Source organism: Hemiscyllium ocellatum, chromosome 15 (assembly GCF_020745735.1).
Source record: "Hemiscyllium ocellatum isolate sHemOce1 chromosome 15, sHemOce1.pat.X.cur, whole genome shotgun sequence".
NCBI classification, from domain to species: Eukaryota; Metazoa; Chordata; class Chondrichthyes; order Orectolobiformes; family Hemiscylliidae; genus Hemiscyllium; species Hemiscyllium ocellatum.
The window spans coordinates 56,521,969-56,538,508 of record NC_083415.1 but is presented as its reverse complement, the minus strand read 5'-3'; the positions used below and the strand labels follow the sequence as shown (position 1 = coordinate 56,538,508).

The window sequence follows — 16,540 nt, the reverse complement described above, 5'->3', positions numbered from 1 at the left end:
GAGCACTTGGGTCAAGTGCAGGCGAAGCCATTTTCCAGCATAAACTGGTGTGGTCAAGCCCATCTTCCTCTGTAGTTGCTCACCCAGTTGACGATGTGGGGAGCGGTGAATTTTATCGTGCCAGACATGAACAATACTCCAGTTTTGCTGGAAGGCTTCCTGTAATTCTTCCAGCTGTAATTGAAGAGTATCAATTAGTTCCTCATTCCTCAGCTGTTTCTCTTAATGCTTCGAAACAGTTGGTGTGAGGCATCCTCTGGTCAGAGTTCAGCATGGTCACCCCTGCCCCTAACTCACACCTCGTTCACTGTGCTCTTCAATCCCCCCTCCCCCCCCCCGTCTTCTCTTCTCCTCTTCCCACCCGTCGCCCCAAACCAGTCGTCTACTGGAGTTTGCACCAATCCGCATGTCCACGCTCTGAGCCTTGGCTGTAGAATATTTGGGCCTAATCCCCACTCACAGCCTACAGCAGAGCTGCAGATTTAATCCATCCAGGGTTCAGATACAATTAGGATTTTTTAAAAAATCTATTCATTCCCGAGATGAGGGCTCCGCTGGCTGGGCCAGCATTTCTTGCCCGTCTGAAATTACCCAGAGGGCAGTTAAGAGTCAACCCCATTGCTGTGGGCCTGCAGTCACATGTAGGCCAGACCAGGTAAGGATGGCAGATTTCCTCCCCTAAAGGACATGAGTGAACCAGATGGGGCTTTCTAACAATCAACAATAGATTCATGGTCATCCCTAGTTTCTTAATTCCAGATATTTATTGAATTCAAATTCCACCATCTGCCGTGGCAGGAATCAAACCTGGGTCCCCAGTACATAACCTGGGTCTCTGGATTAACAGTCCGACAATAATATGACTAGATCATCGCCTCCCCTTGGCAATTCAAATAAAGAGATTTTTTTTTCAAAAAGCAAAGTGTATAACCCAGCTCCTTCAAATATAATTTATATGTGACCACAATTTGTGGGCGGCACGGTGGCACAGTGGTTAGCACTGCTGCCTCACAGCGCCTGAGACCCGGGTTCAATTCCCGACTCGGGCGACTGACTGACTGTGTGGAGTTTGCACGTTCTCCCCGTGTCTGCGTGGGTTTCCTCCGGGTGCTCCGGTTTCCTCCCACAGTCACAAAGATGTGCAGGTCAGGTGAATTGGCCATGCTAATTGCCCGTAGTGTTAGGTAATGGGGTAAATGTAGGGGTATGGGTGGGTTGCGCTTCGGCGGGTCGGTGTGGACTTGTTGGGCCGAAGGGCCTGTTTCCACACTGTAAGTCTAATCTAAAAAACAAAAATATTCTGGGAGTGCTCAGTGGGTTGAGTCAAAGAGACATACAACAAGAAAACAGGCCCTTCGGTCCAATTCCTCCTTGCTGACCAAGTCTCCCAATCTAAATTAGCCCCCTTTGCCTGCATTAGTCCATATTCCTCTATTTATGTATCTGTGCAAATGTCTTAGAAATGTTCAAACTGGACTTGCATCTACCACTTTTGCTCTGCTTGACGGTTTATTTTTTAGCTAAATGCGAGCAGCGCTGACCTGACTCTTGTCGTGAGGTTCAAAGAGTTCTCTCATCGTACCTTACCAAACCCACCTCATGAATTGCCTACCATGCCGCTCTTGTGTGCTCCACTTTGTCCGATTCTGCCCCATCTTACCGCTCGGCGCATTCCTGGAACAAGCTGCTACTCAGCAGATATCCCTGAATTCACCAGCATCCCTTGCACCCGTGCCATTTTAATAGCCCATTGTGTCCCCAGCCAACCACAGTCAGTCTGGAGTGGCCCTGCATGGTTTCTGATGTTTGCCCTGATGTGGCAGATGTCGGGGGGGTTGGGGGTGGAAATTGGCACCCTGATTTTGTAGGCAGGGTCCTGTAGAACTTGCTGGACAGGTCATTGCCAACATAGGACTTGCTCTTCCACCCAGGCCCAGCAGTAGAGGGGGGGGATGGACAAAAGACCATGTCATGTAAAGTGAGTTTTTGTCCCATCCAGGTTTTTGACTGCAGATTCGTTGTTTTCAGTTTCGGAACTGTTGATGACAGAACGGAAATGCAGAAACCTTCCAAACATTGCCCATTGCAATTATTCAACTGTTACAGTACTTCCCTGGTTAATCTCAGTCTCACAGTCAGGGGACCGGAATGGGTGGAACAAAAATAAAACAACACTGCTCTTAAATGCAGGGCTCCTGGGAAAAGTGTGTGAGAGTCTGTGCACTTTGCCCTTGGAGAGACACACACCAAGATATGAAAGCGTTTAATACTCCACATAGCTCCCAGTTGCACACACAGGAAATGGACGCTTTTGCGAAGGGATTTTTTTTGTTTGACCCATCTCATTGATTCTGGCCTTTCGTGAGGAGACCACTCCAGCTTTGATCGCTGTGGATTTGATGACATTTTGAACAGCTTTGGGTTTGTTATGGTTTTGGTTTTGGTAACTTGCAATTCTGCTCCTTGTTTTGTAATGGAAAGTATTCGGTATCTGCTTTTAGTTTAGGGTTGGAAGAGTGAGGTCCCTTTGGGAGCATCCAAACTCACTAAGCAGCTGATAGAATGTGAGTTGGCAGCTAGTGGAATGCAGTGTGACCTGTCCATGTCACATTTTACCATGTGTTGAGAGTGTTGAATGAAAACTCAAATTGTTGCCAATCTGAGTCTTTGGAACAAGTACTTCTAAAAAGAGTTAACTACAATATAGGATATTCCTGCACTGAGTATTGCATTAATTATGTCTGTAAAGCATCCAATAATGGCTGCCTTGCTCCACCTTGTGACGTGGATAGTCAGGAGAGAGACAGTAAGGATGAAAGGAATGTGTCTGATTGGAAGAATGTACAAATAGTGTTTGCTAGAAATCTGCACAGGGACTTCAACGGCTGATTTGTTTTGATTTATTCTTGTTATATGTACCGGTATACAGTGAAAAGTGTTGTTTTGCGTGCTGTATAGGCAGATCATATCATTTAAAGTGCATCAGGGTAGTAGAACAGAGTGCAGAATGCAGTGTTACAACCGCAGAGGGGGTGCAGAGAGAGAGATCAGAATTAACATTTGAGAGATCTATTTTAAAGTCTGATAACAGCGGGGAAGGAGCTGCTCTTGAATCTGTTTGTACGTGTGTTCAGCCTTTTATATCTCCTGCCCAATGGAAGAGGTTGGACGAGAGCATAGCCAGGGTGGGAGGGGTATTTGATTATATTGGTTGCTCTCCCGAGACAGCGGGCGGTGTAGATGGAGCCAGTGGATGGAAGGCTGGTTTGTGTGATGGACTGTGCTCATGACTCTCTGTAGTTTCTTGTCCTGGGAAGAGCAGTTGGCCATATTGTTCACCATGTGACAATAACTTGGATTTAAGATTGTCTATCAGGCTTAGAACAGGAGACAATTGCACGCATTGGAAACTGTGTTTATCAATACAGAGGGCCCTGTTCTTTACAGACAAAACAAATATACAGCAACAGCCATTCTGTGGTTCATCCTGAGAAGTGTTCTATGATCAATCAGAATGAAGCTGCCTGGTTTAAATTTAAACAGTGCTTGGCAATTAACTATCAATCATCAAATAACTGGAGCATCCTTCATGGTAACACCTCTATGAATCAAGAGTCCACTTGCCAACCAATCAGCACTCTCTTCTTGTACAAAATAAAACATTGTTCCCTTTATCTTGACATTATTGCAAATGTCTTGATGAGATGGAAAGCTTTCGACAAAACATGACCTTTTTTGGCTGTGTTAAAGGTGCAGTTCCTTGGAAGAAACACAAGAAATGATTGAAAGGTTAAAACGTGAGGATGACTGCATTGACTTGGCTTGGTTTCACTGCTTGAGGGATGATTGGATAAAGGTGTTGGTAACAATGAGGTGATTAAGGAACTATTTGCTGTGGTGGGAGAATCAAAATCAAGGGGGCATCATCTTGAAGTGAGAGCAAAGCCAAGGAGGAGGGAATGTTGCCATGGTTCCAAAGTTGGTGCAGTGAAATGTACTGAGGTAGATGGGCCTGTCTGTTCTCACTGGCACCAATCCAGTCTGGGCTGTTTTTGCAGAGTGCAGGCTTAGAATTCTTTACACAATCAGGTACAGATTTGATCGCTGGTCAGTTTGAGAGTTGAAACATTTGTGTGCTTTATAAAAGATGTGATGAGAGTAGCGTTTACTGTACAAGGGCATACGAACAAGGAACAAGACTAGGCCACAGCCTGCCCTTCAAACCTGCTCTGCTATTCAGTAAGGTCACATTTGATCTGATTTTAACCTCACCTTAATGTTCCTGCATACCCCTGAATCTTCCATTTCCCCTCCCCGCGGTAATCTAGAATCTATCTACCCCGGCCTTAAAACCAAATAAGAAAAGATTCTGCCAGTTTGAGGAAGGGAATTCCAGAGACTGATTATGAAGGGATTAGATAAGATAGAAGCAGGGAGATTGTGACTATAGGCGGGTGAAACTAGGACGAGCGAGCATAGCCTCCAAGTAAGGGGGGAGCAGATTAAGGACTGAGTTCAGGACGCACTTCTTTACCCAGAGGATTGTGAATCTGTGGGATTTGCTGCCCAGTGAGGTAGTTGAGGCTACTTTGTTGAATGTTTTTAAGGCAAAGATAGACTTTTGAACAGTGAAGAAATTAAGGGTTACGGTGAGAGGGTGGGTAAGTGGAGCTGAGGCCATGAAAAGGTCAGCCATGATCTTATTGAATGGTGGAACAGGCTTGAGGGGCCAGAAGGCCTAATCCTGCTCCTAGTTCTTATCTTCAAACAACCCTCTGAAAGTATCATCTCTCTGTCTTAAATGGGCAACTCCTTATTTCTAATTAATGATGAACTCTGTTAGTGAGGGGAAGGGAGAATAAATTGAAGAGGGTCACCATATTATTTGAGAGAGTGCAAAGGTGCAACTAAAGGCCGTGGTGTACATGTATTGTCTCATAGCTGCAAATGATTCAGAGTCTAATGATTAGCGGATTCTGGGCATGTGGCGTGAGAATGTTAAAATAGGTGATTTATTTTTCCAGTCTCAAGAATGACGATGAGCCACTCAGTCAGGATAGTTACTGAAACTTATAAAGTGATCTCTGATTTTATCTTTATTCTGCCCTGTTTTAATGTCTGTCTGATAATACATCCTCACTCCTTCCATCCTGTCCTCCTGCTCCTCTCCAGTTTATAGAGACATGACCCTTCAGTCCAACACATCCATACCGACCAAGTTCCCAAACAAAACTATCCCACTTGCCTGTGTTTGCCCCACATGCCTCTAAACCTTTCCTATTTATGTACCTATCCAAATGTATTTCCAATGTTGTAACTGTACCTGCATCTTCCACTTCCCCTAGCAGTCCATTCCACATATGAACCACTCTGTGTGAAAAGGTCGCCTCTCATGTCATTTATAAATCTTTCTATGCCCCCTGGTTTTTAATCATTCCACCACAGGGATTTCACTTGAAACCCTCACTTCCTCTGAGATACTCCCGCAATCCCACCCCTTTACTCACGTCTTTGGTCACCTGTTTCATTATCTTGAAAGGGTTCAGTAAAGATTTCCAAGAGTGTTGCCAGGGTTGGAGGATCTGAGCTACAGGGAGAGGCTGAACAGGCTGGGACTATTTTCCCTGGAGTGTCAGAGGCTGAGGGGTGACCTTATAGAGGTTTATAAAATCACGAGGGGCATGGATAGGATAAATACACGAGGTCTTTTCCCTGGGGTGGGGGAGTCCAGAACTAGAGGGCTTAGATTTAGGGTGAGAGGGGAAAGATATAAAAGAGACCTAAGGGGCAACTTTTTCACACAGAGGGTGGTGTGTGTATGGAATGAGCTGCCAGAGGAAGTGGTGGAGGCTGGGACAATTGCAACATTTAAAAGGCACCTGGATGGGTATATGAATAGGAAGGGTTTGGAGGGATACGGGCCAAATGCTGGCAAATGGGACTAGATTAGATTAGGATATCTGGTCGGCATGGATGAGTTGGACTGAAGGGGCTGTTTCCCGTGCTGAACATCTCCATGAATTTATCTCAATACGTGTCATGATTTGCCTTTGAAGTACTTAGCTGCATTTCCATACCCTGGGTATAAACATATGTTGTTGTTGCATGAAGGTTCTGCCCGTGATCTGGATAAATGAGGAGTAGCTGCCAGTGATTGGTGCATACTCCCAGAACATGTGGAGCATACACTAGACCCTATGGAGTCTGAGCCTGACAGCAAGTTGTAGTGGATTTATCATTTATTTGAACAAACTGCAGAGTTAAATTGTTTGCTGTCTTCCCTCTTGGCCTCCAGTAGCCTGGAGCAAAGTGACCTTTCCCTCCCCAGCCTGTCACATGGCTTCAGGCCTCTTGCTTCGGATGAGACAATCAAGTGTGGACTTGACCCTGGCCTACTGCAATGCATGTTAACTAAATTCCTCTTTCTCCCACACGTAACAGCCAGCAGAGAATGATGACCGACACACCGTGCCCAAGCTGGGGATTGGCAGCTTTGTCAGCGTCGAGCTAAAAGTGCAGCTGTGGGGCAGAGAGAAGCTTCTATTTCTTAAGGAAAGATAGATAGGCAAGTGAAGAAGTAGTTTGTTAATGGTTATGGCGCGTTAACTCACGAAAGCAAGCGACGCGTCAGAATGTTCCGGTTTCTTCAGTGTCGCTGGTGGGACGAAGAGTCATTGGGCCACTTACTAATTCCAGAGTTTCTATTTATATCTTTTTGCAATTGAATGTGGAGTACTGCTTCAAATGAATCAACACATATCAAACGGCCTGATATTCACTTCCCGTGCTGTGTTGGCAGGTTGTTGTTTTTGGTTTGGATCAGCTGCGCTCCGGTACGATTGTTAACTGTGTGTATTTTGATTTTAAGGTTCTGTTCCAGGTGTTTTTAACGCTCAGCGATGTGGGTTGTGCGATGCTAAACGTGACCTTTGTCGTCTTCCTCAGGTCCAACTCCCCGTGGCAGCCTTCCCCAGGCACCAAGGCAGCGATGCTGGTGAAGGTCGACAGCGGAACGAGCTCCGTCTCTAGCCAGCAGCAGAGCTCCCCTCCGGTCACCGGCCAGAGAGCCGTCCAGCCAAGCAAAGCCGTGGGTCAGGCCCAGCAGCCAGGCTGTTTCCCTCTGGGCAGTAAAACAGCGGCGTGCCCCCTCGAACCCAAGCCCTCCCTGCATCTGAAGAAGACAGAGAACGGCGGCTTCTGCCTCGTGTTGACCAGCGTCCCTCCGTGCCAGGCTTCCCAGAAGGCTCAGCCGGGCCCAGTCAGGCCTCTGTCCCCGAAGTGCGCCTCCTCGGCCCCCATTTACGACGAGCCCCCCATCGAGTCGCCCATTTACGACGAGCCCCCCATGGAGGTGGACCAAGGGAGCGGGCCTGGTGCCGAATCTGGGGCTCACCGGGCCGGAGCGGGCCAGGTCTCTGACAGGGGGCCTCAGGTGACCAAGCTGCTCCAGGGCCCCGGTTACCAGCAGCAGCTCGTTGCCAGACACGCCAGGAAGCCATCCAGTACGGAGTACAGCCCGGCTGGGAGGGAGTACATCAAGCAGATGGTGAACATTGACCCGTCCTCGAAGCAGGCAGCCCCCTCCTCCTCCGACTGCGACAGCGCAGGCCGACTCCCAGCGGTGGCCCCTTTACTGGCCAAGGATAGCAACAGGCAGCCATGGAAGGCCCTGGATGTGAACTCAGTGAAGGGTGGCGAACTGCACAGTCGCCAGAGCAGCGTGCAGTCTCAGGAGTACCCCACCTCCGTGGTCAGCCACCAGGACTCGGGCTACTCCACCGGCCCCTCGCCCAGCCTCAGGAGGAGGAAAGGGAGGAAGACGGTGGCGGGCCAGGCCAGGCCGGGCTCTCTGGGCAGCAGCAGCGAGCTCAACGTTCTGAACGAGAAGCTGATGGCGGAGATGCGGGCGGTGGTGGGTCGGACAGCGACCGCAGGGGTCCGGGGGAGCCGGTCCAGCCTGAACGCCGACTTGGCCGAGAGCTGCATTCTGGCCGACATCCACAAGATCCGGCTGCAGTCTGAGGGCCGTCACCTCAGGCAGTTCGCCGCCCGCGGCTCTAAGGAAGACATCGTGGCCAGCAACCGGTCGCTGCACAAGTTGGGGGCGGACATGCGAGCCTCGGTCGACAGCGAGTTGTCCACGCGGCAGGAAGTCGTCCGTCAGAAAAGGACGTTTGAAAAGGTGGACTTTTCCAGCCATTCGTTGGAAAGAAGCTTGACGAGTCAGATTAGCCTGTCTCTGCCGAGTCCCGTTCGGAACCAGCCACAGGTAGGGAACGATCAACTCTGTGCTTCTTATGTAATGTTGGCAGGTCATTGTTTAATGTGGTTCCAGTGAGAAGGTGTTCCATGGGTCAAGCCATTGTTGGAGATGGAGGTGATGGCCTAGTGGTATTATCACGAGACTCCTTCATCGAGAGTCATAGAGTCCCACAGCATGGAGACAGGCCCTTTGGCCCAAACTGGTCCGTGCTGACCCCAAAATGGCTAACCCCATTTCCCTGCACTTGGCCCACCTCCTTCTAAACTTTTCCTATCCATGTATTATTTGTCCAAATGCCTTTTAAATGTTGTTAATGTACCCGCCTCAACCACTTCCGCTGGGAGCTCACTCCATATGCATACCACCCTCTGTGTAAAATAAGTTGCCCCTCAGGTTCCCTTTTATTCCTTCCCCTCTACCCATAAACTGATACCCTCTGGTCCTCAATTCCCCAACCGTGGGAAATGGACTGAGTGCATGCACCCTTCCATGCCTTTCGTGATCCTATACACCTCTATAAGGTATATAAGGGGCGGCACGGTGGCTCAGTGGTTAGCACGCAGCACCAGGGACCTGGGTTCAATTCTCACCTCAGAGAACTGGCTGTGTGGAGTTTACACATTCTCCCCGTGTCTGTGTGGGGTTCCTCTGGGTGCTCCGGTTTCCTCCCATAGTCCAAAGATGTGCAGGTCAGGTGAATTGGCCATGCTAAATTGCAAGTAGTGATAGGTGCATTAGTCAGGAGTAAATGTAGGGGAACGGGTCTGGGTGGGTTGCTCTTCGGAGGGTCGGTGTGGACTTGTTGGGCCAAAGGGCCTGTTTCCACACTGTAGGGAATCGAATCCAATCAAAGTCCTCCTCCATGGCCTGTGCTCTATCGTCTCCCTATAAGTCAGACCCTCAAGAGCTGGCTTCTTGGAAATGTTTTCTGCACTCTTTCCAGTTTAATAACATCCTTCCTATAATAAGGTGACCAGATCGGAACACAGTACTCTAAGTGCAGCGTCACCAACGTCCTGTACAACTGCAACATAACTTCCCAACTGCTACACTCAGTGCCCTGACTGATGAAGGCCTGTGTGCCAAAAGCCTTCTTCACCACCCTGTCGATCTTTGACTCCACTTTCAGACAACCGTGCACCTGAACTTCAAGGTCGCTCTGTTCCACCCGACCATTCACCATGAAACTCCTACCTTGATTTGACTTTCCAAAATGCAATCCCTCACATTATCTCTATTAAACCCTATTTGCCATTTCTTGACCCACTTGCCCAGCTGATCAAGGTCCTGCTGCCAGTCACGTTCTGGGACCTGGGCTGAAATCCTGCCATGGCAGAATGTTAATCCAGTAACAAATAAGGAATTAAGACTTATCAGTTGTAAGGGAAAAAAAGCCATTTGGTTCACTAATGGTCTAGGTCCTGCTCCTATTTTCTATGTTTCTAAGAGAGGGATACCAGAGTACTGAGCTCCTGATGAAGGGCTCTGGCCCGAAACGTCGAATTTCCTGTTCCTTGAATGCTGCCTAACCTGCTGTGCTTTAACCAGCAACACATTTTCAGCTACTGAGCTAGCCTGGCCTACATGTAACTTGAGACCCACAGTAAGGAGCTAAGCTCCTAACAATGGGCCATAGAGATGGGCATTAAGTACTGATCAGGCCACTGCTGCCCACATCCCAGAAATGGATTTTTTTAAAAATGCAAAGTTGGCTCCATCACTACCTGGGGTGGCAGTAAAAGAGCACTGTGCTTCTGCAATCCAGCCTTACTTACTGTAACCCCTTGGCACTGCTGCCAGTCTGGGGAATGTGCACTGGAAAACCTCCAGGAGCAATATATCCTTACCGAGGTGTGGTTGCCAGAACCAAATGTACATCTGGGATCTCATCAGAGGTTGTTGGAACTGAAATTAAGCTCTCACAAAGAACTTGGAGATACTGATGTTTCTGACATGGAAGCAAAGGAGCTACCTACTGGTTACAATGATGAGGCGATTAAGGGGTCTTCTGGTACAGTGGCAGGTGTCCCATCCTCTGGGCCAGGAGGTCAAGGTTCGTGTCCCAGCGGAGTTTGCGTAATAACATCTCGCGGTAATGTGGTGAGAAACAGTATGGTTTGTAATTAAACTTTTCATTTCTTTGCACCCTCCGACCTCTTGGGGGTAATGGGCTGAAGAACCGCCTCATCTCTCGATGTTTTGTCATCTCTGAACAGGTGGATTATAAAACACCTTTAGATGAGGCCGTTTTTCAGCACATAACAAGACCTTTTGAGGGTGTGGAGGAATGGATGGTCCTCGCTGTCAGCAATATAATGTCTCAACAGATAATTCTAAACGTTTCCAATACATGATCGGTGGTGAACCAACTCAAACGATTCGGCTAACTGTATACTCATAGGTACCACACTCACTCATTCATTACCTGTACTGTCAATCACTACATATTCCAGAGACCCTGAACTGGTTGCTGGTGTCTGAACACCAAGCTAAAACCTGAACTGTGTGACCCTTGATCCCAATGACCTGCAATAAAAGCTGGAAATGCTCATCAGGTCGGGCAGCGTCTCTGGAGAGGGAAACACTCCAAGAATTTTCATCAGGCTTGAAGACCATCAGAAAGGTTGTGGGCCTGAGACATTAATGCTGTTGCTCTCTCTGCAGATGCTGCCTGACCTGTTGAGTATTTCCAGGATTTTCTATTCCATCTCAGATTTCCAGCGTCCAATATTTTCCTTTTGTTTTCGACTATATATATGGATTGAATGCCCATATCCGTGCTTTGAGTGGCACAGTGGATAGTGTTGCCCCTGAACCTCTAACTCCGAAGCTCTGGGTTTGAGTCCCATTTCAGAACTTAGTGGCCAGGGAATGTGAATTGGTAACTGTAGGACATAGGAGCAGAAATTAGGCCATTCGGCCCATCGAATCTGCACCGGCATTCGATCGTGGCTGATAGGTTTTTAACCCCGTTTTCCCGCTTTCTCCCCGTAACCTTTGATCCCCTTGGCAATCGAGAACTTATCCAGCTCTGTTTTAAATGTCCTCAATGACCTGGCCTCCACAGCCTCTGTCACAATGACTTCCATAGAATCCCCACTCTCTGGCTAAAGTCATTTCTCCTTATCTCAGTTCTAAAGAGTCTTCCCTTTACTCAAGGCTGTGCCCTCGGGTCCTCATCTCTCCTACCAATGGAATATCTTCCTAACAATCCACTCTGTCCAGACCGTTCAGTATTCTGTAAGTTTCAATCCGCTGCCCCTCATCCTTCTAAATTCCATCAATGATGGTCCCAGAGTCCTCAAACATTCCCCATATGTTAGGCCTTTCATTCCCAGGATTATTCTTGTGAACCTCCTCTGGAGGGTCAATGCATCCTTCCTGAGGTATGGGGCCCAGAATCGCTCTCAATGCTCTAAATGTGGTTTGACCAAAAGTCCATGACCAACAGGGCCGTAACATTCTGTAACTCCTTCCGACACACGCCAACAGGGGGCGTGAATGGCCGGAGAGATTCCTGGTCAGCAATATGGTGAGCGAAGGGCTGGAGTTTGTACCATTAGCACCCAGAGCACAACGTGTGTGGAAAAAGTACGTTACCATGGCAACCCAGAGTCAGATTGAGCCATTGCACAACACAACTATTCATGCTTTTATTTCTCTGTTTCTAATGAATAACTAAAAGCCGAGATGGTTAAAGAGAATGTGGGAAGGTAATAGCAGGCTTTGAATTCGTTTCTCAGAATTTTAATGATTCAACCTTGGATAAGATGACCTGTTTGTAAGTGCTTGCACTCTCATTCCTGATTTTTTAGATTAGATTACTTACAGTGTGGAAACAAGTCCCAACAAGTCCACACCGACCCTCCAAAGAGCAGCCCACCCAGACCCTTTCCCCTACATTTACCCCTTCACCTAACACTATGGGTAATTTAGCACGGCCAATTCACCTAACCTGCACATTTTTGGACTGTGGGAGGAAACCAGAGCACCCAGAGGAAACCCACACAGACACGGGGAGAATCCCGAGGTGGGAATCGAACCCGGGTCTCTGGTGCTGTGAGGCAGCAGTGCTAGCCACTGTGCCACTGTGCCACCCACAACTGTGCCACCTTTTTTACAACTCTGTTGGCATGTTTCATTTCCTTGATAAAACCAAAATGCTGGTCATAGTTCACAGGAACCCACTGCTGTTCTGCATCTTCATACGTAGAGTCTCTACATTGTGGAAACAGGCCATTCAGCTCATTGAGCACACACCGACCTTCCAAAGAGCATCCTACCCAGTCCCAACCCCATCCCTGTAACCCTGTATTTCCCATGGCACATCCCTGAACACTATGGGCATTTTCCAAGTATGGCCAATCCACCCTAACCTGCACATCTTTGGACTGTGGGAGGAAACCGGAGCACCCGGAGGAAACCCGCGCAGTTATTGGGAGAACATGCAAACTCCACACAGACAGTCGCCTGAGGCAGGAATCAAGCCTGGGCCCCTGGCACTGTGAGGCAGCAGTGCTAACCATGTTGCACCATCCATCCATGAACATAACAACACGCCGGTTGGAGGAAGAGCGCCTCATCTTCCGCCTGGGAACCCTCCAACCACAAGGGATGAACTCAGATTTCTCCAGTTTCCTCATTTCCCCTCCCCCCACCTTGTCTCAGTTGATTCCCTCGAACTCAGCACCACCCTCCTAACCTGCAATCTTCTTCCTGACCTCTCCGCCCCCACCCCACTCGGCCTATCACCTTCACCTTGACCTCCTTCCACCTATCACATCTCCATCGCCCCTCCCCCAAGTCCCTCCTCCCTACCTTTTATCTTAGCCTGCTGGACACACTTTCCTCATTCCTGATGAAGGGCTCTGGCCCGAAACGTCGAATTTCCTGTTCCTTGGATGCTGCCTGACCTGCTGCGCTTTAACCAGCAACACATTTTCTGCACCATCCATCCTCCAAACTTGCCAGTCCCTTTGTTTAAATACTGAAAATGTGTTGCTGGAAAAGCGCAGCAGGTCAGGCAGCGTCCAAGGAACAGGAGATTCGACGTTTCGGGCATAAACCCTTCTTCAAGAATGCCCGAAACGTTGAATCTCCTGTTCCTTGGATGCTGCCTGACCTGCTGCGCTTTTCCAGCAACACATTTTCAGCTCTGATCTCCAGCATCTGCAGACCTCACTTTCTCCTCCTTTGTGTAAGTAGCTCATACGTAATTTTGGGAATTTGGGTGATACCCAATTTTTCCCTTGCTTCATGAATCCTTTGCAGGAAATTTGTTGAGAAATGAAATTTAAGCACAGATGAACATAAATAGATTTCAGTGGAATAAAAAGGGAATTTGGAAGATGCCATTCTAGGTGGGATCTCAAGAGTATAAATCACCGAAGGCTGAGAAAAAAGTTACCACGGAAAACATAAATCAAGTCCCCACATGTTACATCTCGGAAGATATAATTGAAGAGTAAGAAGTTTGTGCTAAACCTGTAACGAACCTTGGTTAAACCGCATTTGAATGCTGTGTGCTGATTGCCATATTTTGGAAGAGGCGAAAGTGAGGACTGCAGATGCTGGAGGTTAGAGTCGAGAGGGTAGTGCTGGAAAAGCGCAGCAGGTCAGGCAGCACCTGAGGAGCAGGAGATTCGATGTTTCAGGCAAAAGCCCTTCATCAGGAAAGACTTGGAGGCACCTGAGAGGGTGCAGAGCAAATTTACAGAAGCTACACCAGAAATACCAGGGTGTCTGTGTCAAGGGGGCAGTAGGAGGAGGTGTCCGCGAGTTTTTTATGGTGGGAGGTGGATTCCTGAAGAAGGGCTTATGCCCGAAACATCGATTCTCCTGCTCTTTGGATGCTGCCTGACCTGCTGCGCTTTTCCAGTAGCACATTTTCAGCTCTGATCTCCAGCATCTGCAGACCTCACTTTCTCCTCCTATCTGTGTCAAGAAGAGTTGAACCTTTCTATGTCACTTTTTGCTTGAATGATGCAGACTGAGGGAGGGGATGGTGGGTGACCTCAAAAGGCTTTGAAATTGTGAAAAGTCTTGATAGAAAGAATGTTTCCTCTTGTGGGACAGAGTGTAACTGGAGATGGCGTGTCCAAGAAATCCGATAGAGATTTCACAAGAAAGGTCTTCACCCAACGAGCAGCGAGACGGTCACATGGAGGGGTTAAACCAAGTCGTGTCGGTTAAGGGAAGCAATATACAGCAGAAAATGGAGCAGAACATTACAGCAATAGATTGAAATGAGGAACGTTCCCCTCAAAACATTGACTAATTGGTATAAGTGACCTGTTCCTGTGCTGTACCCCCTACGTAATCCCTGGGAATTATCCCATGTCCTGACTTGACCTACTGCATTGCTCAGGCGTCTGTAATTTCTGCCTCTCCCACCCCTATACTTCCTGCACTTGCACAACACCAAAGGACTGTCAATGCCTCATTGCAAGCAACCATTTCTCACCCGTGGTCTAAGCAGTGGGATTTGGCAGGCAGTTTGGCTGAAGAGCTAATTGCAGCTGAGTTCCATCTTGTCTTTGCCTGATTCCCATAAATCTGTATTTGCAAGACGGGGTCATTGTGAGTCATTGAGAGCAGGAGGATTGCCTGTGTTTTTGTTTCAATTCCCCCCCTCCCCCTGCCTTACTTCAGCCATTGGACCTTGAGATCACTTGTAAGATTCCAACTGAGGCCAAATCAATCAGTCCAGACAGAGAATCAAAACCTGCTGGAGCTGCAGGCCTGTGAAGGTCACTGTCTTTACTAACCGAACCTGTCAGGCAACCACCACATGTGGTGTTATAGTCATTGTGGTCACCTCGTCATACATATCTTTTCCTCAATTTTTGTGATTTATTCTCTTGAGATCCCTTTGTTCTTCCATCACACCTAGAATGGCATCTTCCAAATACTAAGGATATGATTAAACAGGAAAGGGTTTGGAAGAGACTTGCCAAAATGTTGCTGGGAATGGATGGTTTGAGTTTTAAGGAGGGGCTGGATAGAGTCATAGAGATGTACAGCACGGAAATAGACCCATCAGTCCAACTTGTCCATGCTGACCAGATATACCTAAGTTAATCTAGTCCCATTTGCCAGCAGTTAGCCCATATCCCTCCAAACCCTTCCTATTCATATACCCATCCAGATGCCTTTTAAATGCTGTAATTCTCCAGCCTCCACCACTTCCTCTGGCAGGTCATTCCATACACGCACCACCCTCTGTGTGAAAAAGTTGCCCTGTAGGTCTTTCCCCTTTCACCCTAAACCTATGCCCTCTAGTTCTGGACTCCCCCACTCCAGGGAAAAGACCGTGCCTATTTACCATATCCATGCACCTCGTGATTTTCTAAACCTCTATAAGGGGCTGCGACTTCTTTCACTGGAGCATAGGAGGTTGAGGGATGACTTTCTAGAGGTTTATAAAATCATGAGGAGCATTGATAAAGTGAATACCAGGTGTCTTTTCCCTAGGGTGAGGGACCTCCAGACTTGGGGCATACTTTCAATGTGAGAGGAGAAAGATTTTAAAAGAAGACATGGGCAGATTTTGACAGAGTGGTTCGTGTGTGGAATGAACCTCCAGATGAAGTGGTGATGAAGGGCTTATGCTCAAAATGTCAATCCTCCTGCTCCTCAGATGCTGACTGACCGGCTGTGCTTTTCCAGCACCACACTCTTTCACTCTGATCTCTAGCATCTGCAGTCCTCACTTTCTTCCAAGGATATGAATGGGAAAGATTTGGAAGGATCTGGACCAAGAACGGGCAGGTGGGGGTAGTTTAGCTTGGGATTATGGTCAGCATGGACTGGTTGGGCCGAAGGGCCTGTTTCCGTGCTGTATGACTCTTGAGAGTCTCCAGTGGTAGTGCTCTGAAGGTCTCGCAATAAGCCAGTCAGCAAAACAGGAGAATCAGATGGTTCACTGTGCAATCAGTTGGTTTAAAAGCCCAGCATTATTAGGGACAGCAGTGAATGGATGAGCAGAAATATTAAATTCCAGAGAAAATGTGACTGTCTCAAAAAATAAATGTAGTGAAACCCCATCAAAATCAAGATGAAGGGGTTATTGGGAACTGAATCGGATTGAAAGCAAATGCGGTTTGAAATTCTTTTGCCGTGCTGTGTTTGTGGTCTGTTAATTAGGACGCCTCTAACCTTAGTCACTGATTTTTGTTTCTCTTCAGGGGAGTCTGAGAGAGACAAAGTTCACTCATGGTAGGAAGGTTTCTAGAGGAAGTTACCAGAAGGAAAGCAAGTCCTTGCACCATGGGTGGC

General features: G+C 47.9%; 1 protein-coding gene across 3 annotated transcripts in view; it reads left to right on the top strand.

Moving 5' to 3' along the window:
• The window catches only part of arhgap46b (Rho GTPase activating protein 46b), a 212,502-nt gene that overhangs the window by 159,697 nt on the left and 36,265 nt on the right, over window positions 1–16,540 (top strand). For all 3 annotated transcript variants that reach the window (XM_060836506.1, XM_060836504.1, XM_060836507.1), the window contains one exon: window positions 6,946–8,269. In XM_060836506.1, coding sequence (XP_060692489.1) covers window positions 6,946–8,269 — 1,324 coding nt within the window. The remainder of the gene's footprint in view (window positions 1–6,945; window positions 8,270–16,540) is intronic.